General features: G+C 48.6%; 1 protein-coding gene across 1 annotated transcript in view; it reads right to left on the bottom strand.

Annotated features, from left to right (window-relative positions):
* The window catches only part of COL7A1 (collagen type VII alpha 1 chain), a 618,941-nt gene that overhangs the window by 377,877 nt on the left and 217,335 nt on the right, over positions 1-23,729 (bottom strand). The window contains exon 12 of the mRNA XM_069207404.1: positions 13,259-13,405. Coding sequence (XP_069063505.1) covers positions 13,259-13,405 — 147 coding nt within the window. The remainder of the gene's footprint in view (positions 1-13,258; positions 13,406-23,729) is intronic.

The raw sequence follows: 23,729 nt of genomic DNA, 5'->3' as shown, positions 1-23,729 counted from the left end.
ACAGACCTCCCATCAAACTGTGCTTGACTTTGCCATGCTTAAGAAAAAACTAAAACCCTTCCTGCTCATAATGGTCTACACAGAAGGCTGAATGAACATACAAAAGGAAGTTCACTCAGATAACAGTCTGGCACTCAAGGCACTGACAAGCTTTCCTCAACTGGCACTTAATGTGCCATCTCCATGCATGCATATAACTATCTGAAAAGTGTGCTTCCTAAACATCAAAGCCATTTATCGAGGGAGGCAAATATCAAGAACAAAATACATCTATTGCATGGATGCTCGGTCTTACCTTGTAGGAAGTTGGCTCTGTATGTGCTATTTCAAAGTAAGGAATAGCATGCACAGAGTCCAAGGGTTCCCCTTAGAGGTAAAATAGTGGTAAAAATAGATAATACTAATGCTCTATTTTGTGGTAGTGTGGTCGAGCAGTAGGCTTATCCAAGGAGTAGTGTTAAGCATTTGTTGTACATACACCTAGACAATAAATGAGGTACACACACTCAGAGACAAATCCAGCCAATAGGTTTTTATATAGAAAAATATCTTTTCTTAGTTTATTTTAAGAACCACAGGTTCAAATTCTACATGTAATATCTCATCCGAAAGGTATTGCAGGTAAGTACTTTAGGAACTTCAAATCATCAAAATTGCATGTATACTTTTCAAGTTATTCACAAATAGCTGTTTTAAAAGTGGACACAGTGCAATTTTCACAGTTCCTAGGGGAGGTAAGTTTTTGTTAGGTTAACCAGGTAAGTAAGACACTTACAGGGCTTAGTTCTTGGTCCAAGGTAGCCCACCGTTGGGGGTTCAGAGCAACCCCAAAGTCACCACACCAGCAGCTCAGGGCCGGTCAGGTGCAGAGTTCAAAGTGGTGCCCAAAACACATAGGCTAGAATGGAGAGAAGGGGGTGCCCCGGTTCCGGTCTGCTTGCAGGTAAGTACCCGCGTCTTCGGAGGGCAGACCAGGGGGGTTTTGTAGGGCACCGGGGGGGACACAAGTCCACACAGAAATTTCACCCTCAGCAGCGCGGGGGCGGCCGGGTGCAGTGTAGAAACAAGCGTCGGGTTTTCAATGTTAGTCTATGAGAGATCTCGGGATCTCTTCAGCGCTGCAGGCAGGCAAGGGGGGGATTCCTCGGGGAAACCTCCACTTGGGCAAGGGAGAGGGACTCCTGGGGGTCACTTCTCCAGTGAAAGTCCGGTCCTTCAGGTCCTGGGGGCTGCGGGTGCAGGGTCTCTCCCAGGCGTCGGGACATTAGGTTCAAAGAGTCGCGGTCAGGGGAAGCCTCGGGATTCCCTCTGCAGGCGGCGCTGTGGGGGCTCAGGGGGGACAGGTTTTGGTACTCACAGTATCAGAGTAGTCCTGGGGTCCCTCCTGAGGTGTCGGATCTCCACCAGCCGAGTCGGGGTCGCCGGGTGCAGTGTTGCAAGTCTCACGCTTCTTGCGGGGAGCTTGCAGGGTTCTTTCAAAGTTGCTGGAAACAAAGTTGCAGCCTTTCTTGGAGCAGGTCCGCTGTCCTCGGGAGTTTCTTGTCTTTTCGAAGCAGGGGCAGTCCTCAGAGGATGTCGAGGTCGCTGGTCCCTTTGGAAGGCGTCGCTGGAGCAGGATCTTTGGAAGGCAGGAGACAGGCCGGTGAGTTTCTGGAGCCAAGGCAGTAGTCGTCTTCTGGTCTTCCTCTGCAGGGGTTTTCAGCTAGGCAGTCCTTCTTCTTGTAGTTGCAGGAATCTAATTTTCTAGGGTTCAGGGTAGCCCTTAAATACTAAATTTAAGGGCGTGTTTAGGTCTGGGGGGTTAGTAGCCAATGGCTACTAGCCCTGAGGGTGGGTACACCCTCTTTGTGCCTCCTCCCAAGGGGAGGGGGTCACAATCCTAACCCTATTGGGGGAATCCTCCATCTGCAAGATGGAGGATTTCTAAAAGTTAGAGTCACTTCAGCTCAGGACACCTTAGGGGCTGTCCTGACTGGCCAGTGACTCCTCCTTGTTGCTTTCTTTGTTCCCTCCAGCCTTGCCGCCAAAAGTGGGGGCCGTGGCCGGAGGGGGCGGGCAACTCCACTAAGCTGGAGTGCCCTGCTGGGCTGTGACAAAGGGGTGAGCCTTTGAGGCTCACCGCCAGGTGTCACAGCTCCTGCCTGGGGGAGGTGTTAGCATCTCCACCCAGTGCAGGCTTTGTTACTGGCCTCAGAGTGACAAAGGCACTCTCCCCATGGGGCCAGCAACATGTCTCCAGTGTGGCAGGCTGCTGGAACCAGTCAGCCTACACGGATAGTTGGTTAAGTTTCAGGGGGCACCTCTAAGGTGCCCTCGGTGGTGTATTTTACAATAAAATGTACACTGGCATCAGTGTGCATTTATTGTGCTGAGAAGTTTGATACCAAACTTCCCAGTTTTCAGTGTAGCCATTATGGTGCTGTGGAGTTCGTGTTTGACAAACTCCCAGACCATATACTCTTATGGCTACCCTGCACTTACAATGTCTAAGGTTTTGTTTAGACACTGTAGGGGCACAGTGCTCATGTACTGGTACCCTCACCTATGGTATAGTGCACCCTGCCTTAGGGCTGTAAGGCCTGCTAGAGGGGTGTCTTACCTATACTGCATAGGCAGTGAGAGGCTGGCATGGCACCCTGAGGGGAGTGCCATGTCGACTTACTCATTTTGTTCTCACTAGCACACACAGGCTTGTAAGCAGTGTGTCTGTGCTGAGTGAGGGGTCTCTAGGGTGGCATAAGACATGCTGCAGCCCTTAGAGACCTTCCTTGGCATCAGGGCCCTTGGTACTAGAAGTACCAGTTACAAGGGACTTATCTGAATGCCAGGGTGTGCCAATTGTGGATACAATGGTACATTTTAGGTGAAGGAACACTGGTGCTGGGGCCTGGTTAGCAGGGTCCCAGCACACTTCTCAGTCAAGTCAGCATCAGTATCAGGCAAAAAGTGGGGGGGTAACTGCAACAGGGAGCCATTTCTTTACACAAGCCCCCCCCAGCCCACAGGCCAGGAGACTCAGCCCAAGCTGGGAGAGTCTTCCTAGTCTGTCAGGCGAGGAAGAGTAGGAGAAATAGGCTGGTTAGTTGCAGGGCCTACTCTGCCTTACATACTTCTGTTCAGGTCATTCCCTTTGGGGAACTGACCCACTTCCACAGTGATAGGACCTAGTCTGAATTGCCTCTTGTCTGCTTCTTCAATGTCTCCACCCATTCTTTTTATTTTGGGTTTAGAGGTATCCACCTCTGCTAATCTTATCTTAGCCAGGGTCATCCCTAGCTTACCCAAAGAGGTTACCCAGAGCTGGAGTAACCCCACCATGACCAACAGGGTCAGGGGGCCTAACTTGCTATTTGGCATGGGGTCTGACCACCATGCCAAGGATAGTGCAGCCACAAAGGCTAACACCCAGCAGAGGCCACTGACAGCTGTCAGTGCCCAGAACCACACCTTTAGCTCTTCACCTAAAAGGGAAGGGGCTAAGTTACAGGCTTCTTTGGGTTCAGGTTGCCTGTCTGCTGTATTGGAGTGGGGGGTTACCACATCTTGTAGTAAACACCCTTCTTCCACTCTTTCTTCTGTTAGCTGAGGAGCCACCCACTCAGGTTTAACAGTTGCCTGACTAGCCAGGACTTCTTGTGGGTCAGGTTGGACTTTATCAGGGCCATTTTTGGAGTTCTCCCCTACTGGAGCAGAATCTCCTTGGCTTGCTGTAACCTTGGCTAAAGGTTGTCCACCCTTCCTACTCTGTTTTCTTTTCTTCTTCTTCTGGGGCCTGCTTGCATTTACTGCAGAGGCAGGACTTCCAGAATCCTTGGGAGAGGACTGGCACTGGACCAGTTCCTCTCTTGAGCTCTGACTAACCTCTGGGTAGTCATTTCCAAGGAGACAATCAAGGGGGAGGTCTGTACTGACTACTACCCTTCTCCAGCTAAGAGTGCCACCCACTTCTATGGGCACTAAAGCCACAGGCCTCTTAGTGACCCTGTCTAGGCTAACTCTAACCCTGGCAGTCTCACCTGGGATGTACTGGTTTGAGAGCACCAGCCTGTCATGCACAATAGTGTGACTGGCACAAGTGTCTCTCAGGCAGTGGTTGGGATTCCATTCACCAGTAGGTGGTGGAAGTGTCTGCTTCCCTCTGGAATCTCCAACTCACCTGTTGGGCCCTGTTTCCAGTTGAAGGCTAGGAAGACCTCCTCATCTGAGGAGTCATCTCCCATGGCTACACTGGTTACCCCAGGAATTTTGTTCTGGGGTTTGTTTTTGGGACAAGAAGTGTCCTTGGTGTGGTGCCCAGACTGTTTACAGTTGTGGCACCATGCCTTAGTGGCATCCCAGTTCTTACCCTGGTACCCACCTTTGTTTTGGGTTGTGTCCTGGGGCCCACCCACCTGTTCTGGTTTTTGGGGGCCTACAGAGGACTCTTTTTCTTGGTTTCTAGTGTTACCCACTTTCTCCTGGGGAGTTTTTGTAACCCCTTTCTTTTGGTCACCCCCAGTGGAAGTTTTGGTTACCCTAGTCTTGACCCAGTGGTCTGCCTTCTTTCCCAATTCTTGGGGAGAAATTGGACCTAGGTCTACCAGATACTGATGCAACTTTTCATTGAAGCAGTTACTTAAAATGTGTTCTTTCATAAACAAATTATAAAGCCCAACATAGTCACACACTTCATTTCCAGTTAACCAACCATCTAGTGTTTTTACTGAGTAGTCTACAAAATCAACCCAGGTCTGGCTCGAGGATTTTTGAGCCCCCCTGAACCTAATTCTATACTCCTCAGTGGAGAATCCAAAGCCCTCAATCAGGGTACCCTTCATGAGGTCATAAGATTCTGCATCTTTTCCAGAGAGTGTGAGGAGTCTATCCCTACACTTTCCAGTGAACATTTCCCAAAGGAGAGCACCCCAGTGAGATCTGTTCACTTTTCTGGTTACACAATCCCTCTCAAAAGCTGTGAACCATCTGGTGATGTCATCACCATCTTCATATTTTGTTACAATCCCTTTGGGGATTTTTAGGATGTCAGGAGAATCTCTGACCCTATTTAAGTTGCTGCCACCATTGATGGGACCTAGGCCCATCTCTTTTCTTTCCCTTTCTATGGCTAGGAGCTGCTTTTCCAAAGCCAATCTTTTGACCATCCTGGCTAACAGGGGGTCATCCTCACTGAGAGCATCCTCAGTGATTTCAGAAATGCTGGACCCTCCTGTGAGGGAAGCAACATTTCTGACTATCATTTTTGGAGACAGGGCTTGAGAGGCCCTGGTCTCCCTATTTAGGACTGGAAGGGGGGAATTGCCCTCCAAGTCACTAATTTCTTCCTCTGTGAAGTCATCCTCAGAGGGGTTGGCTTTTTCAAACTCTGCCAACAGCTCCTGGAGCTGAATTTTGGTAGGTCTGGAGCCAATGGTTATTTTCTTTATATTACAGAGAGACCTTAGCTCCCTCATCTTAAGATGGAGGTAAGGTGTGGTGTCGAGTTCCACCACGTTCATCTCTGTATCAGACATTATTTTGCTAAAAGTTGGAAGACTTTTTAAAGAATCTAAAACTGTTTCTAGAATCTAATTTCAAACCTTTAACAAACTTTTAAACTCTAAAAGACAATGCTAAACAGGGACTTAACACACAAGGCCCTAGCAGGACTTTTAAGAATTTAGAAAAATTTCAAATTGCAAAAATGAATTTCTAATGACAATTTTGGAATTTGTCGTGTGATCAGGTATTGGCTGAGTAGTCCAGCAAATGCAAAGTCTTGTACCCCACCGCTGATCCACCAATGTAGGAAGTTGGCTCTGTATGTGCTATTTCAAAGTAAGGAATAGCATGCACAGAGTCCAAGGGTTCCCCTTAGAGGTAAAATAGTGGTAAAAATAGATAATACTAATGCTCTATTTTGTGGTAGTGTGGTCGAGCAGTAGGCTTATCCAAGGAGTAGTGTTAAGCATTTGTTGTACATACACCTAGACAATAAATGAGGTACACACACTCAGAGACAAATCCAGCCAATAGGTTTTTATATAGAAAAATATCTTTTCTTAGTTTATTTTAAGAACCACAGGTTCAAATTCTACATGTAATATCTCATCCGAAAGGTATTGCAGGTAAGTACTTTAGGAACTTCAAATCATCAAAATTGCATGTATACTTTTCAAGTTATTCACAAATAGCTGTTTTAAAAGTGGACACTTAGTGCAATTTTCACAGTTCCTAGGGGAGGTAAGTTTTTGTTAGGTTAACCAGGTAAGTAAGACACTTACAGGGCTTAGTTATTGGTCCAAGGTAGCCCACCGTTGGGGGTTCAGAGCAACCCCAAAGTCACCACACCAGCAGCTCAGGGCCGGTCAGGTGCAGAGTTCAAAGTGGTGCCCAAAACACATAGGCTAGAATGGAGAGAAGGGGGTGCCCCGGTTCCGGTCTGCTTGCAGGTAAGTACCCGCGTCTTCGGAGGGCAGACCAGGGGGGTTTTGTAGGGCACCGGGGGGGACACAAGTCCACACAGAAATTTCACCCTCAGCAGCGCGGGGGCGGCCGGGTGCAGTGTAGAAACAAGCGTCGGGTTTTCAATGTTAGTCTATGAGAGATCTCGGGATCTCTTCAGCGCTGCAGGCAGGCAAGGGGGGGATTCCTCGGGGAAACCTCCACTTGGGCAAGGGAGAGGGACTCCTGGGGGTCACTTCTCCAGTGAAAGTCCGGTCCTTCAGGTCCTGGGGGCTGCGGGTGCAGGGTCTCTCCCAGGCGTCGGGACTTTAGGTTCAAAGAGTCGCGGTCAGGGGAAGCCTCGGGATTCCCTCTGCAGGCGGCGCTGTGGGGGCTCAGGGGGGACAGGTTTTGGTACTCACAGTATCAGAGTAGTCCTGGGGTCCCTCCTGAGGTGTCGGATCTCCACCAGCCGAGTCGGGGTCGCCGGGTGCAGTGTTGCAAGTCTCACGCTTCTTGCGGGGAGCTTGCAGGGTTCTTTCAAAGTTGCTGGAAACAAAGTTGCAGCCTTTCTTGGAGCAGGTCCGCTGTCCTCGGGAGTTTCTTGTCTTTTCGAAGCAGGGGCAGTCCTCAGAGGATGTCGAGGTCGCTGGTCCCTTTGGAAGGCGTCGCTGGAGCAGTATCTTTGGAAGGCAGGAGACAGGCCGGTGAGTTTCTGGAGCCAAGGCAGTAGTCGTCTTCTGGTCTTCCTCTGCAGGGGTTTTCAGCTAGGCAGTCCTTCTTCTTGTAGTTGCAGGAATCTAATTTTCTAGGGTTCAGGGTAGCCCTTAAATACTAAATTTAAGGGCGTGTTTAGGTCTGGGGGGTTAGTAGCCAATGGCTACTAGCCCTGAGGGTGGGTACACCCTCTTTGTGCCTCCTCCCAAGGGGAGGGGGTCACAATCCTAACCCTATTGGGGGAATCCTCCATCTGCAAGATGGAGGATTTCTAAAAGTTAGAGTCACTTCAGCTCAGGACACCTTAGGGGCTGTCCTGACTGGCCAGTGACTCCTCCTTGTTGCTTTCTTTGTTCCCTCCAGCCTTGCCGCCAAAAGTGGGGGCCGTGGCCGGAGGGGGCGGGCAACTCCACTAAGCTGGAGTGCCCTGCTGGGCTGTGACAAAGGGGTGAGCCTTTGAGGCTCACCGCCAGGTGTCACAGCTCCTGCCTGGGGGAGGTGTTAGCATCTCCACCCAGTGCAGGCTTTGTTACTGGCCTCAGAGTGACAAAGGCACTCTCCCCATGGGGCCAGCAACATGTCTCCAGTGTGGCAGGCTGCTGGAACCAGTCAGCCTACACGGATAGTTGGTTAAGTTTCAGGGGGCACCTCTAAGGTGCCCTCGGTGGTGTATTTTACAATAAAATGTACACTGGCATCAGTGTGCATTTATTGTGCTGAGAAGTTTGATACCAAACTTCCCAGTTTTCAGTGTAGCCATTATGGTGCTGTGGAGTTCGTGTTTGACAAACTCCCAGACCATATACTCTTATGGCTACCCTGCACTTACAATGTCTAAGGTTTTGTTTAGACACTGTAGGGGCACAGTGCTCATGTACTGGTACCCTCACCTATGGTATAGTGCACCCTGCCTTAGGGCTGTAAGGCCTGCTAGAGGGGTGTCTTACCTATACTGCATAGGCAGTGAGAGGCTGGCATGGCACCCTGAGGGGAGTGCCATGTCGACTTACTCATTTTGTTCTCACTAGCACACACAGGCTTGTAAGCAGTGTGTCTGTGCTGAGTGAGGGGTCTCTAGGGTGGCATAAGACATGCTGCAGCCCTTAGAGACCTTCCTTGGCATCAGGGCCCTTGGTACTAGAAGTACCAGTTACAAGGGACTTATCTGAATGCCAGGGTGTGCCAATTGTGGATACAATGGTACATTTTAGGTGAAGGAACACTGGTGCTGGGGCCTGGTTAGCAGGGTCCCAGCACACTTCTCAGTCAAGTCAGCATCAGTATCAGGCAAAAAGTGGGGGGGTAACTGCAACAGGGAGCCATTTCTTTACATACCTTATCTATATATGCTCTGGTTATGAGTTGCACAGTACCAGGGGATAGTAAATTGGCACCCATAAAAACCAGTAGCATGACGTAACACCGGCCAGTACCATGCAATTACGAGTTTATCCCCTTATCCCACCATGAGGGTACAGTTTTACTTGGTGGAATTACACACAGTATTCTCTTTTCACTGGGGAGTATTGGTCACATTTGTCACTTGCTCTGAGCAGAGGATATATGTTAGTGGGGGGCTGCTGTGGGATTCAGCAGTGGGAGAAGTAAGGAAAATGGGGGAAGGCAGGGAAGACTACAGTCTGCAAAGGGGAAGAATGTAGTGTTCCCCCACCTAAGGGTGTGCCCCTTGGGTGGGCCACCCTTTCTGATGGGGAGAGGATATGGCTAGACTAAGGGCCTTAGTGGAGGCCACCCCCAGGGAGCACAGCCCGGACTGGTAATAGAGTGTGCTAAAGAATGCATGGAATGTACAAATTTTATTAGTGGGACTTGTGGTTGGGCCAAGTCATAAATTTAGAGTGACTTGGGTTAAACTGGAAGTAAAGGTCATACGGCTGGGCTGGAAGCAGATGATACACTTGCCTATGGCACAAAGGCTGAGGCACTTACAGAGCACAGTGCTTACAGCTATGGTTAGGAGCACTAAATGTTAAGGAAGGCACAGGCTCAGAGATTAAAGAAAAGACTTGGGGCTAGATGTAGGAAAATCCGATTTTGCGACTATCAAATTGCGAGTCTGAGCGACTCGCAATTTGAGAGTTGCAAAATCGGATGCTGGATTGTGTCCCTGACACCATCTGTGAATCGGAAGGGGGTCGCAAAGACCCACCTCATTAATATTAATGAGGTGGGTTGCAATTTGCGACCCCTTCCGATTCGCAGCACTCACAGGGATGGTGGCCTGCTGGAGACAGCAGACCACCATGTCTGTGACTGCTTTTTAATAAAGCAGTTTTTTTTTGTATTGCAGCCCGTTTTCCTTAAAGGAAAACGAGTTGCAATACACACAAAAAAATAAAACGTTTTTGTTTTATTTTTTCAGAGCCATTCACATGGAACAACCCTTCCTATTTGCGAGTCGCATTCCCATTTTGCGAGTGGGTAACCAGGTTACCGACTCACAAAATGGGAATGAGCATCGCGATGTGTGTTTTGCATGGCGCAAACAGCAAAATTCGCTGTTTGCACCATGCAAAATGCTTGCTACATCTGGCCCTTGGTGTGTACGGATCGCTTGTAAGTTGGAAATTGCCTAAATAAACTGCGGCCTCGATTCTTCCATAAAGATCAACCAGTGTGGTCTGAGTTTCTGGAATCCCATAAGAGGGGGCACCAAGTGGGGGGGTGCCTCAGTTAAGGGTGAGGTAGAAGCAGAAAAACTGGTCCAGGCTTCAGATTTTACCATCTAGATTTTCTGGCCAATAAAAGCGACACAGAACTATGGCTCACCCACGCCTGAGCAGAGCAGAATTCCATATGGGAGCCTCTCCGACCAGGTGATAAGCGTGATGTGAGCGGGGCTCATGCAGAGGGGGGGATAGTGGAAAAGGTGGGAAGGGCAGAGGAGATTGTGATCTAGCAGGGGAGCGCTATGTCCCGGGCTGGACTGGGAACCCAAAGCAGCTCTGGCAATTTTGACAGACCTGGGGGCCTGAGGGGACTGCTAGCTTGAAGCACGGCTGCTTTGATACTGGAGGCCAATGTCGCAGCATCGCTGCAAAACCAGCCCCCAGTAAAAAACCGGCCCCCAATGCTGCAAAACTGCCCCCCCCCCCTTCTAGCCTCCCGAGGAAACGCCCAATGCCTGTTATGGCCAGTCCAGCCCGGGCTATGTCTCAGGGCCGAGCACAGGAAGAAAAATAAGTTGAGACTGTAATGCTGCCTATTCCCAAAGCATTTTTAATGACTGGATATTCTGGCCGGTAAAGTAGGGTCCATTGTTCCTACACCAGGTAAATCTGAGTGTGGGGACTATGACCCACTTATTATTGATAATTCCCCTCTACCCGACTCATATTTAGGGCCTACAAGGCAGCCTGGATGGGCAAATATTTCACTTTACTTTAATGACGAAAGTGGAAAAGGAATTGTGTATCTTGTGATGCCGGGCAGTTGAGGAGGAAAGATGACTCACATGGATTTTATGGAAACACTCACAATTAGTACGAATGCCTCTCCAAGGTGGGCTATTATTAATTAATCAATCCATCAAACATTTATAGCGTGCAGCAAATCACCCATGAGGTGTTCAAGGCGCTGGAGCTGTATGCTGCTGCATTGTGGTATGATCATTCGAACATCCAGGTCTTTAGCTCTCTTCTGATTCGCTGAATCAGTGCAGTCCTGAGATGAGGAGGTTGTTCCAAGCCTTGGCTGGCAGGTACGAGAAGGAGCATCTTTCGCTGTTGGCTTGACGGATCTGTGCGGTGCCTGCAAGGGAGAGGGAAGCTGATCAGTGGTGTCTGGTTGGTTGCTGGAAGGTCAGGCATTTGTTGATGTATGCTGGTCCTTCGTTGTGCAGGGCCTTGTGGGCGTGGGTCAGCATCTTGAACTGGCATCTCTTCTGAATTGGGAGCCAGTGTAGTTTCTTGAGATGAGGTGTGATGTGGGTCCATTTAAAGAGGTCGAGTACGAGTCTTGCCGCTGAGTTCTGTATTGTTTGTAGTCTTTCAGGAGGTGTGCTGTGTTTCCTACGTAGAGTGTGTTTCCATACTCCAGTCTACTGATAATGAAGGCCTGTGTAACAGCACTTCTGGTGTCTGCGGGGAGCCACCTGAAGAGCTTGAGGAGCATGGGAAGGGTGTAAAAGCAGGCGGATGAGACTGTGTCGACTTGTTTCTTTATGGACAGCTTGCTATCCAGGATGATGCTGAGGTTGCGGGTATGGTCTCTTGGGGCAGGGGTGTGCCAAGCTCACGGGTCACCATGTGTCAGTCCATGGTGAGGTGTTGTTCCTAAATATGAGGACTTAAATTTTATCTGTGTTGAGTTTGGGATAGTTTTCCTTCATCAAGTCTGCTACATTCACCATGCATCTGTGGAAGTTAGCTTTTATGGTGGAGGGTTCTTCAGACAGTGAGAGGATGAGCTGTGTGTCTTCGGTGTAGGAGATGATGTTGAGTCTGTGTGATGTGACAGTGACATCCAGAGGGGTCATGTAGGTGTTGAAGAGGGTCCGGCTAAAGGATGATCCTTGGGGGACTCCAAAGATCATCTTCCTGGGCTCTGAGGTGAAAGATGGGAGATGGATCCTTTGGGTTCTGCCGGTGTGGTACAAGGCAATCCATCTGAAGGCATTTCCTTGAATCCCGATGTGGTGGAGTCTGTTGATCTGGATGTGGTGGGAGATGGTGTCAAATGAGGCTGCTGCAATCAGGGCTGTCTCTGTGCAGTGGTATGCTCGAAATCCACATTAGGAGGGGTCTAGGAGGTTGTGGTCTTCTAGGTTGGGTCAGCGGATGGTTCTTCCAGGAGGGGCCTCACTTGAGCATGTTTCCAGACCACCAGGAAGGAGGCTGTGGTGATGGAGGTATTGAGGATCTTCCTGAGCTTGTCTCCGATTGTTCTGCTTCCGAGGTTGACGACATGGTGGGGGCAAGGGTTCGTGGGTGCTCCCGATTGTACAGAGTTCATGATGGAGATAGTGATTTGTGTGGTGAGGAGTGCCCAGTGGGTGAGAAGGTGTTTGGGGTTCATGTTTGTGCATGTGAGCTGGCTGATGCTGTCTGCAATGGAGGGTTGGCATTCAAAGTTTTCGGAGATGGCTGAGATCTTGTTGTGGAAGAAATCTGCGAGGTTGTTGCGCAGTTCCTGGGAGGGAGTGATGTAGTTCTCGGTGTCTGCGGGATTCGTGAACACCTTCCCGATGGCGAAGAGTTGTTTGCTGTGGTTTGTGCTGGCTTCAATGTGGTCTGCTAGTGCATTCTTTTTGGTTTCTCTCCGACACCGCTAGTACTGGTTCAGAGCGGTCCTGAAAGCGGTGCGGTCTTCTGTTTTTTGCTGATGCACCACTTCCTTTCAAGTTGTCAGCAGTTGCATTTGGTGGAGTGCAATTAATCCCTTTTCTTAATATTAATATATGATTTTCAAAGGATAGCATAACACTACAATTACCATCCATCATAAGTCATGGCAGTTGAAAAGAACCACACTTTTTATTTCTAAGATCTTTTTTAAATATCAAAAATATGATTTTACAAAAACTGCATCACACCTAATTCAGTTGTAAGAGCTGCCTATCTATAAACACTCAGGCATTCAACACACTCATTCAGTAGCCAGGTTTTGTTTCTAGGAGTATCTTACACATTTTGCATAAATCATTTTTTTCAAGAGGTGTCTAAACCAAAGCTCCATAATTAATAATGAAAAAGTGGCAATTGTTCATTATGGTGATAGAAAGAAAGTATGTTCCAAGCTAGAGGTTGAGTGTACAGGATGTCTGAGTGTTTGCATTTGGTTGGGAGCAGCTATTTTATTTTAACACCTACCTCATTACCACTGTGGAAATTTTGCATCAATCGCCAACAGATTCATTGTTCGCAAGTGTTAGAATATTCATACCAAGAACATCAGTAATATACACATAATTGATGCTTTGGGGTAGATGAGTATAAAACCTCAAGTGGACCACACTGGAAACAATCAGAGTTAGGTGGCCACATGCCGGAAATCAAATTTCTGAACCACTGCCACTATCACTTGAGCGCGCACATGTGGATGGCAGCCCTCCTCTGTCACCTTCCACCAAGGAAGCCCCTAAGGCTTTGGTTCCACCAACCTGTTCTGATCTCAGCCGAGGCCCCTCTGCCTTCGCTGTTGCCATAGAGGGGAGTGACTGTCACACTGTAGATGGTACTGGGCAGAAGGTTCTGGATCAAGTAGGAGTTCAGGTCTCCTTCCACTTCATCGTCTTGCTCACCTTGGCCTGAAATTGAGAATGAACGCAAGCTTGATTAGACAAAAGGAGCAGGTTTTCACTAACATTTCACATGATTGACCATCATATAAGATTGCACATTTTGGGTTTTTCAATTATTAAGAGACCATGAGATCTAGTGCAGCATTTAGCAGGATTTCTGATCATGGTCTGTACTAGGTTGGGCCTAAAAATGGCTTGAGATATGAACTCGAGTCATTAAAAATATATTTTTGTCTCAAGATCGCCTTTAAAATACTTTTGCTGCCCCTTGCATTTTGTAGCCAACTACAAGGGGAATCAGATTGGATGAAAAGTAAACATGGTTAGTCCTTGTCTCAGTTCTCCAAAACATACCAGTACCAGATGTAAATGACCGTGTGTTGTAAATATCAGGATCTGGGTGTACAACAAGTGGTCAGGGAGACATCTGATAGCTCTGGAAGGTTAGGGAATTGAAAGTTGGGTGAGGTGCTGCCTCACTGATCCCCCCGCCATTGTACTGCAGACTAGAGTTTGCAGAAAAAAATAGACATTTGCTACCACATCTGAAAGCCATAAGGAGATGAAGAAATGTAGATTGTGGGACCTTCAGTGGGATCAATGTTGATGAATCACCCCCTAGATCTTCCTCGGGAACCACCTTATCTTTTTATAACCATTATATTAAGTTGTGTTATTAGTTCATTCCATAATTGTTGGAAGGTTTTTATACATATGCTGTATGATATCTCACACAGTTAGGACAAAAGAGAACATTAAATGCAGTTATAAAAGGTACAACTTTATAACCTCACAAGTCGGTGGCTTGTTGCAGTTGGATGACAGTGGCAATTTGTGATACACAAAATAGTGTCACTGCAAAGTAGTGTCCAGGAAGTTATGACACAAGAAGCGAACCCGCCAATGTACCACTCCGACCGCCATGGCGGTAGCAGCCGCCTGGCTGGAGATAACCATCTCCAGCCCGGCGGCTGCCATTGTGCCGCCTGCGGAATTATGACCTCGTCTACCACCATGGTTTTTGTGGCATACGTGGCGTTTGTGACGCCATGAAAACCATGGTAGGCCCTATCAGTGACAGGGAATGCCTTCCCTGTCACTGATAGGTGTCCTTCACCCCACCCCTCCAAACAACCCACCACCCTCCTACATCCACACCTCCCCTTCACACACACGCAAACACACACTCATTCACACATACATACACGCATGCATTCATCCATTCACACAAACATCCTCACACCCTTCAAAACATACACGCAGATACGCATTCCGAATTCCATACATTCATGCACTCACACTTCAATAAAGTCACGCACTCACTCACACTTCAATAGAGTCACGCACGCATGCATCCAACACTAAACACACATGCGCATTCACGCACACACTCACACATACATGCACACACCCCCACACACAACACCCCTCGCCCCCTCCCCTGTCAGAGACCTGACTTACCTGGATCAAGGGGGTTCTCTGGCAGAAGACGGGACGGGACACTGCTACTGCCAGCAGCGCCCGCCAGCAGAATACGCCAGGCTGTATTATTTGTCATAATACGGCTGGCGGCGGTCTACTGGCGTGGCGCTGGTGGTGGTAGCAGCACCACCTTACCGCCATCTGCCAGTATGGCCACAGCCAGATTTCCGCCCTTCTTGTGGCGGAAATCCGGCTGTGGTCATAATATGGCGGATGGCTGGTAGCCGCGGTGACGGTCTTTTGGCGGCCGTCGCTGCGGCGGAAGGCGGTGTTTACCGCCGATGTCAAAATGTGGGCCTTAGTGCCATCACTTTAGTGTACTGACATGCTTACCTATTGATCAATTGACTGCTTTTCTAACTGAGTTCTTTTTGGAAACGTTACTAGGAGGATTCTATACACAACAAGCCTTTCTGGTTCCAACAACATTGGTTCTCATACTCTCAGCAATATCTGTCACTCAAGTGGACGGTTGTCTGTTCCACCACCACACATTCCGCTCCTGCCCACTTTTGTGTTTCCTTCAACCAGACCTTTCTGCCTGGCACCTTGGTCGATTTCCAAGACATGGAAATACAGCGTTTTGCTATGATTTGGGCTAAGACAACAAATAGAGTTATATTTCATCCTTTTGGGCCCAGGGATTGGGCATAGTAGAAATGGAAAAAAACGCCTTTAGCTCTGTTGCACTTAGGGTATTAGTCTTTTATTCTTGTGTCCATCTTAACGTTCTCAGAGTCAATTAGTTCTGGTGAGGGAAATTGACCTGACTATGTATAAATCAGCATTTACTGGATACCCTTGTGGTATATTCATTCACTTGGAACCATTCCTCGTCCAGTATGTCAAACCCACCTTGCGTTACCATTTGAGCTTTACATCCAGAAGATTCCTTCATTGTGTTTGAGGTGTGCCTGGTATAGGGTTGTCACTATCCAGTGGGTCATTGCTTGATTCTAAGTTTCCATAGTTGCCCTTACTACACCCCCTAACCTGCAGAAAGGTGCATAGGACATTTGTTGAATACAGGTATCCTGCTTTTTTTAAGCTAGCTCTCAACCATGTTGTTTATTTACATAACCATTTTGTTTATGTCTACTTGGTGTTCTAACTTGTGAAATCTTGGAAGGTATCTCAGGGGGATGCACCATGTGTATGATGGCTTTATTTGAGTTCTTTTCAAGCAGGGTTTCCAGCATTGGGAGACTTGTTCTCTTTGTTTGCCCAAATTGCCTCTGCTACCATCAACAGTAGATCTCTCCATTTCTGTGCATAATGAACAAGTTGGTCACACATTGTAGTTGGAATGTGTAAGGAAATGCCTCCTTGGCATGGTTGCCCCCTGACTTTTTGCCTTTGCTGATGCTATGTTTACAATTGAAAGTGTGCTGAGGCCTGCTAACCAGGCCCCAGCACCAGTGTTCTTTCCCTAACCTGTACTTTTGTATCCACAATTGGCAGACCCTGGCATCCAGATAAGTCCCTTGTAACTGGTACTTCTAGTACCAAGGGCCCTGATGCCAAGGAAGGTCTCTAAGGGCTGCAGCATGTCTTATGCCACCCTGGAGACCTCTCACTCAGCACAGACACACTGCTTGCCAGCTTGTGTGTGCTAGTGAGGACAAAACGAGTAAGTCGACATGGCACTCCCCTCAGGGTGCCATGCCAGCCTCTCACTGCCTATGCAGTATAGGTAAGACACCCCTCTAGCAGGCCTTACAGCCCTAAGGCAGGGTGCACTATACCATAGGTGAGGGTACCAGTGCATGAGCATGGTACCCCTACAGTGTCTAAACAAAACCTTAGACATTGTAAGTGCAGGGTAGCCATAAGAGTATATGGTCTGGGAGTCTGTCAAACACGAACTCCACAGCACCATAATGGCTACACTGAAAACTGGGAAGTTTGGTATCAAACTTCTCAGCACAATAAATGCACACTGATGACAGTGTACATTTTATTGTAAAATACACCACAGAGGGCACCTTAGAGGTGCCCCCTGAAACTTAACCGACTGTCTGTGTAGGCTGACTAGTTCTAGCAGCCTGCCACAAACCGAGACATGTTGCTGGCCCCATGGGGAGAGTGCCTTTGTCACTCTGAGGCCAGTAACAAAGCCTGCACTGGGTGGAGATGCTAACACCTCCCCCAGGCAGGAATTGTCACACCTGGCGGTGAGCCTCAAAGGCTCACCTCCTTTGTGCCAACCCAGCAGGACACTCCAGCTAGTGGAGTTGCCCGCCCCCTCCGGCCAGGCCCCCACTTTTGGCGGCAAGGCCGGAGAAAATAATGAGAAAAACAAGGAGGAGTCACTGGCCAGTCAGGACAGCCCCTAAGGTGTCCTGAGCTGAGGTGACTCTAACTTTTAGAAATCCTCCATCTTGCAGATGGAGGATTCCCCCAATAGGGTTAGGATTGTGACCCCCTCCCCTTGGGAGGGGGCACAAAGAGGGTGTACCCACCCTCAGGGCTAGTAGCCATTGGCTACTAACCCCCCAGACCTAAACACGCCCTTAAATTTAGTATTTAAGGGCTACCCTGAACCCTAGAAAATTAGATTCCTGCAACTACAAGAAGAAGGACTGCCCAGCTGAAAACCCCTGCAGCGGAAGACCAGAAGACGACAACTGCCTTGGCTCCAGAAACTCACCGGCCTGTCTCCTGCCTTCCAAAGATCCTGCTCCAGCGACGCCTTCCAAAGGGACCAGCGACCTCGACATCCTCTGAGGACTGCCCCTGCTTCGAAAAGACAAGAAACTCCCGAGGACAGCGGACCTGCTCCAAGAAAAGCTGCAACTTTGTTCCCAGCAGCTTTAAAGAACCCTGCAAGCTCCCCGCAAGAAGCGTGAGACTTGCAACACTGCACCCGGCGACCCCGACTCGGCTGGTGGCGATCCAACACCTCAGGAGGGACCCCAGGACTACTCTGATACTGTGAGTACCAAAACCTGTCCCCCCTGAGCCCCCACAGCGCCGCCTGCAGAGGGAATCCCGAGGCTTCCCCTGACCGCGACTCTTTGAACCTAAAGTCCCGACGCCTGGGAGAGACCCTGCACCCGCAGCCCCCAGGACCTGAAGGACCGGACTTTCACTGGAGAAGTGACCCCCAGGAGTCCCTCTCCCTTGCCCAAGTGGAGGTTTCCCCGAGGAACCCCCCCCTTGCCTGCCTGCAGCGCTGAAGAGATCCCGAGATCTCTCATAGACTAACATTGCGAACCCGACGCTTGTTTCTACACTGCACCCGGCCGCCCCCGCGCCGCTGAGGGTGAAATTTCTGTGTGGACTTGTGTCCCCCCCCGGTGCCCTACAAAACCCCCCTGGTCTGCCCTCCGAAGACGCGGGTACTTACCTGCAAGCAGACCGGAACCGGGGCACCCCCTTCTCTCCATTCTAGCCTATGTGTTTTGGGCACCACTTTGAACTCTGCACCTGACCGGCCCTGAGCTGCTGGTGTGGTGACTTTGGGGTTGCTCTGAACCCCCAACGGTGGGCTACCTTGGACCAAGAACTGAACCCTGTAAGTGTCTTACTTACCTGGTAAAACTAACAAATACTTACCTCCCCTAGGAACTGTGAAAATTGCACTGTGTCCACTTTTAAAACAGCTATTTGTGAATAACTTGAAAAGTATACATGCAATTTTGATGATTTGAAGTTCCTAAAGTACTTACCTGCAATACCTTTCGAATGAGCTATTACATGTAGAATTTGAACCTGTGGTTCTTAAAATAAACTAAGAAAAGATATTTTTCTATATAAAAACCTATTGGCTGGATTTGTCTCTGAGTGTGTGTACCTCATTTATTGGCTATGTGTATGTACAACAAATGCTTAACACTACTCCTTGGATAAGCCTACTGCTCGACCACACTACCACAAAATAGAGCATTAGTATTATCTCTTTTTACCACTATTTTACCTCTAAGGGGAACCCTTGGACTCTGTGCATGCTATTCCTTACTTTGAAATAGCACATACAGAGCCAACTTCCTACATTGGTGGATCAGCGGTGGGGTACAAGACTTTGCATTTGCTGGACTACTCAGCCAATACCTGATCACACGACAAATTCCAAAATTGTCATTAGAAATTGATTTTTGCAATTTGAAAAGTTTTCTAAATTCTTAAAAGACCTGCTAGGGCCTTGTGTTAGATCCTGTTTAGCATTTCTTTTAGAGTTTAAAAGTTTGTAAAAGTTTGAATTAGATTCTAGAACCAGTTTTAGTTTCTTAAAAAGTATTCCAACTTTTAGAAGCATAATGTCTAGCACAGATGTGAATGTGGTGGAACTCGACACCACACCTTACCTCCATCTACAGATGAGAGAGCTAAGGTCACTCTGTAAACTAAAGAAAATAGCAATGGGCCCCAAACCTACCAAAGTACAGCTCCAGGAGCTTTTGGCAGAGTTTGAAAAGGCCAACCCCTCTGAGGGTGGCAACTCAGAGGAAGAGGATAGTGACTTGGAGGACAATTCCCCCCTACCAATCCTATCTAGGGAGAACAGGGTCCCTCAAACCCTGACTCCAAAAATAATAGTCAGAGATGCTGGTTCCCTCACAGGAGAGACCAACACCTCTGAAATCACTGAGGATAGCCCCAGTGAAGAGGACATCCAGTTAGCCAGGATGGCCAAAAGATTGGCTTTGGAAAGACAGATCCTAGCCATAGAGAGGGAAAGACAAGAGATGGGCCTAGGACCCATCAATGGTGGCAGCAACATAAATAGGGTCAGAGATTCTCCTGACATGTTGAAAATCCCCAAAGGGATTGTAACTAAATATGAAGATGGTGATGACATCACCAAATGGTTCACAGCTTTTGAGAGGGCTTGTGTAACCAGAAAAGTGAACAGATCTCACTGGGGTGCTCTCCTTTGGGAAATGTTCACAGGAAAGTGTAGGGATAGACTCCTCACACTCTCTGGACAAGATGCAGAATCTTATGACCTCATGAAGGGTACCCTGATTGAGGGCTTTGGATTCTCCACTGAGGAGTATAGGATTAGATTCAGGGGGGCTCAAAAATCCTCGAGCCAGACCTGGGTTGACTTTGTAGACTACTCAGTGAAAACACTAGATGGTTGGATTCAAGGCAGTGGTGTAAGTAATTATGATGGGCTGTACAATTTATTTGTGAAAGAACACCTGTTAAGTAATTGTTTCAATGATAAACTGCATCAGCATCTGGTAGACCTAGGACCAATTTCTCCCCAAGAATTGGGAAAGAAGGCGGACCATTGGGTCAAGACAAGGGTGTCCAAGACTTCAACAGGGGGTGACCAAAAGAAAGGGGTCACAAAGACTCCCCAGGGGAAGGGTGATGAGACAACCAAAACTAAAAATAGTAAAGAGTCTTCTACAGGCCCCCAAAAACCTGCACAGGAGGGTGGGCCCAGAGCCTCTTCACAAAACAATGGGTACAAGGGTAAAAACTTTGATCCCAAAAAGGCCTGGTGTCATAGCTGTAAACAGCATGGACACCAAACTGGAGACAAGGCCTGTCCCAAGAAAGGTTCCACTCCAAACTCCCATCCAGGTAACACTGGTATGGCTAGTCTCCAAGTGGGATCAACAGTGTGCCCAGAGCAAATCAGGGTCCACACTGAAGCTACTCTAGTTTCTGAGGGTGGGGTGGATTTAGCCACACTAGCTGTCTGGCCGCCTAACATGCAAAAATACAGACAGCAACTCTTAATTAATGGGACTAGAATAGAGGGCCTGAGGGATACAGGTGCCAGTGTCACCATGGTGACAGAGAAACTGGTTTCCCCTGGCCAATACCTGACTGGAAAAACTTACACAGTCACCAACGCTGACAATCAGAGAAAAGTACATCCCATGGCAATGGTTACTTTAGAATGGGGAGGGGTCAATGGCCTGAAACAGGTGGTGGTCTCCTCAAATATCCCAGTGGACTGTCTGCTTGGAAATGACCTGGAGTCCTCAGCATGGGCTGAGGTAGAACTAAAAACCCATGCAGCAATGCTGGGTATCCCTGAACTGGTGTGTGTGAAAACAAGAGCACAGTGCAAGGCACAGGGTGAAAAAGTAGAGCTGGAGTCTGGAAAGATGGCCCAGCCTACCAAGAGAACAAGAAAGTCAGTTGGGAAACCAACTGCAACACAGCAAAAGAAAGGGAACCTCTCTTCTCAGGAAGAAGTTCTGCCCTCTGAGGGAACTGAGCCTTTGGAGCTTGAACCTTACCAGGTTGAGCTCTTAGGCCCAGGGGGACCCTCAAGGGAGGAGCTGTGTAAGGGACAAGAAACCTGTCCCTCTCTTGAAGGCCTTAGGCAGCAAGCTGCTGAAGAGTCCAAAGGCAAGAAAAATGGAACACATAGGGTCTATTGGGAAGATGGACTCCTGTACACTGAGGCCAGAGACCCCAAACCTGGTGCCACTAGGAGAGTGGTAGTGCCTCAGCTGTTCAGGAAGTTCATCCTAACATTGGCCCATGACATTCCCCTTGCTGGACATTTGGGACAAACCAAGACGTGGGAGAGGTTAGTCAACCACTTCTACTGGCCCAATATGTCCAACATGGTTAAGGAGTTTTGCCTCTCCTGCCCCACCTGTCAAGCCAGTGGTAAGACAGGTGGGCATCCAAAGGCCCCCCTCATTCCACTTCCAGTGGTGGGGGTGCCCTTTGAAAGAGTGGGTGTGGACATAGTTGGTCCACTAGAACCTCCCACAGCCTCAGGAAATATGTATATCCTGGTAGTAGTGGATCATGCTACCAGGTATCCTGAAGCTATTCCCCTTAGGTCGACTACTGCCCCTGCAGTAGCCAAGGCCCTCATTGGTATCTTTACCAGAGTGGGTTTCCCTAAGGAGGTGGTGTCTGACAGAGGTACCAACTTCATGTCAGCATACCTAAAGCACATGTGGAATGAGTGTGGAGTGACTTATAAATTCACTACACCATACCATCCACAAACTAATGGCTTGGTTGAGAGATTCAACAAGACATTAAAGGGCATGATCATGGGGCTCCCAGAAAAACTCAAAAGGAGATGGGATGTCCTCCTGCCATGTCTGCTTTTCGCTTACAGGGAGGTACCACAGAAGGGAGTAGGGTTCTCACCCTTTGAACTTCTGTTTGGTCATCCTGTAAGGGGACCACTTGCCCTTGTTAAAGAAGGCTGGGAGAGACCTCTCCATGAGCCTAAACAGGACATAGTGGACTATGTACTTGGCCTTCGCTCTAGAATGGCAGAGTACATGGAAAAGGCAACCAAAAACCTTGAGGCCAGCCAACAACTCCAGAAGTTTTGGTATGACCAAAAGGCTGCACTGGTTGAGTTCCAACCAGGGCAGAAAGTCTGGGTTCTGGAGCCTGTGGCTCCCAGGGCACTCCAGGACAAATGGAGTGGCCCTTACCCAGTACTAGAAAGGAAGAGTCAGGTCACCTACCTGGTGGACCTGGGCACAAGCAGGAGCCCCAAGAGGGTGATCCATGTGAACCGCCTTAAGCTCTTCCATGACAGGGCTGATGTGAATCTGTTGATGGTAACAGATGAGGATCAGGAGGCAGAGAGTGAACCTCTCCCTGATCTTCTGTCATCAGACCCAAAAGATGGCACAGTAGATGGAGTGATCTACTCAGACACCCTCTCTGGCCAACAGCAGGCTGATTGTAGGAGAGTCCTACAACAGTTTCCTGAGCTTTTCTCCCTAACCCCTGGTCAGACACACCTGTGTACCCATGATGTGGACACAGGAGACAGCATGCCTGTCAAGAACAAAATCTTCAGACAGTCTGACCAGGTTAAGGAAAGCATCAAGGTGGAAGTCCACAAGATGCTGGAATTGGGAGTGATTGAGCGCTCTGACAGCCCCTGGGCTAGCCCAGTGGTCTTAGTCCCCAAACCTCACACCAAAGATGGAAAGAAAGAGATGAGGTTTTGTGTGGACTACAGAGGGCTCAATTCTGTCACCAAGACAGATGCCCATCCAATTCCAAGAGCTGATGAGCTCATTGATAAATTAGGTGCTGCCAAATTTCTAAGTACCTTTGACTTGACAGCAGGGTACTGGCAAATAAAAATGGCACCTGGAGCAAAAGAAAAGACAGCATTCTCCACACCTGATGGGCATTATCAGTTTACTGTTATGCCCTTTGGTTTAAAGAATGCCCCTGCCACCTTCCAAAGGTTGGTGAATCAAGTCCTTGCTGGCTTGGAGTCCTTTAGCACAGCTTATCTTGATGATATTGCTGTCTTTAGCTCCACCTGGCAGGATCACCTGGTCCACCTGAGGAAGGTTTTGAAGGCTCTGCAATCTGCAGGCCTCTCTATCAAGGCATCCAAATGCCAGATAGGGCAGGGAACTGTGGTTTACTTGGGACACCTTGTAGGTGGAGGCCAAGTTCAGCCACTCCAACCCAAGATCCAGACTATTCTGGACTGGGTAGCTCCAAAAACCCAGACTCAAGTCAGGGCATTCCTTGGCTTGACTGGGTATTACAGGAGGTTTGTGAAGGGATATGGATCCATTGTGACAGCCCTCACTGAACTCACCTCCAAGAAAATGCCCAAGAAAGTAAACTGGACTGTGGACTGCCAACAGGCCTTTGACACCCTGAAACAGGCAATGTGCTCAGCACCAGTTCTCAAAGCTCCAGATTATTCTAAGCAGTTCATTGTGCAGACTGATGCCTCTGAACATGGGATAGGGGCAGTTTTGTCCCAAACAAATGATGATGGCCTTGACCAGCCTGTTGCTTTCATTAGCAGGAGGTTACTCCCCAGGGAGCAGCGTTGGAGTGCCATTGAGAGGGAGGCCTTTGCTGTGGTTTGGTCCCTGAAGAAGCTGAGACCATACCTCTTTGGGACTCACTTCCTAGTTCA

This window comes from Pleurodeles waltl, chromosome 9 (assembly GCF_031143425.1).
Source record: "Pleurodeles waltl isolate 20211129_DDA chromosome 9, aPleWal1.hap1.20221129, whole genome shotgun sequence".
Classification (NCBI taxonomy): Eukaryota; Metazoa; Chordata; class Amphibia; order Caudata; family Salamandridae; genus Pleurodeles; species Pleurodeles waltl.
The sequence above is the reverse complement of the archived record's forward strand: the minus strand, read 5'-3'. Positions and strand labels throughout refer to the sequence as shown.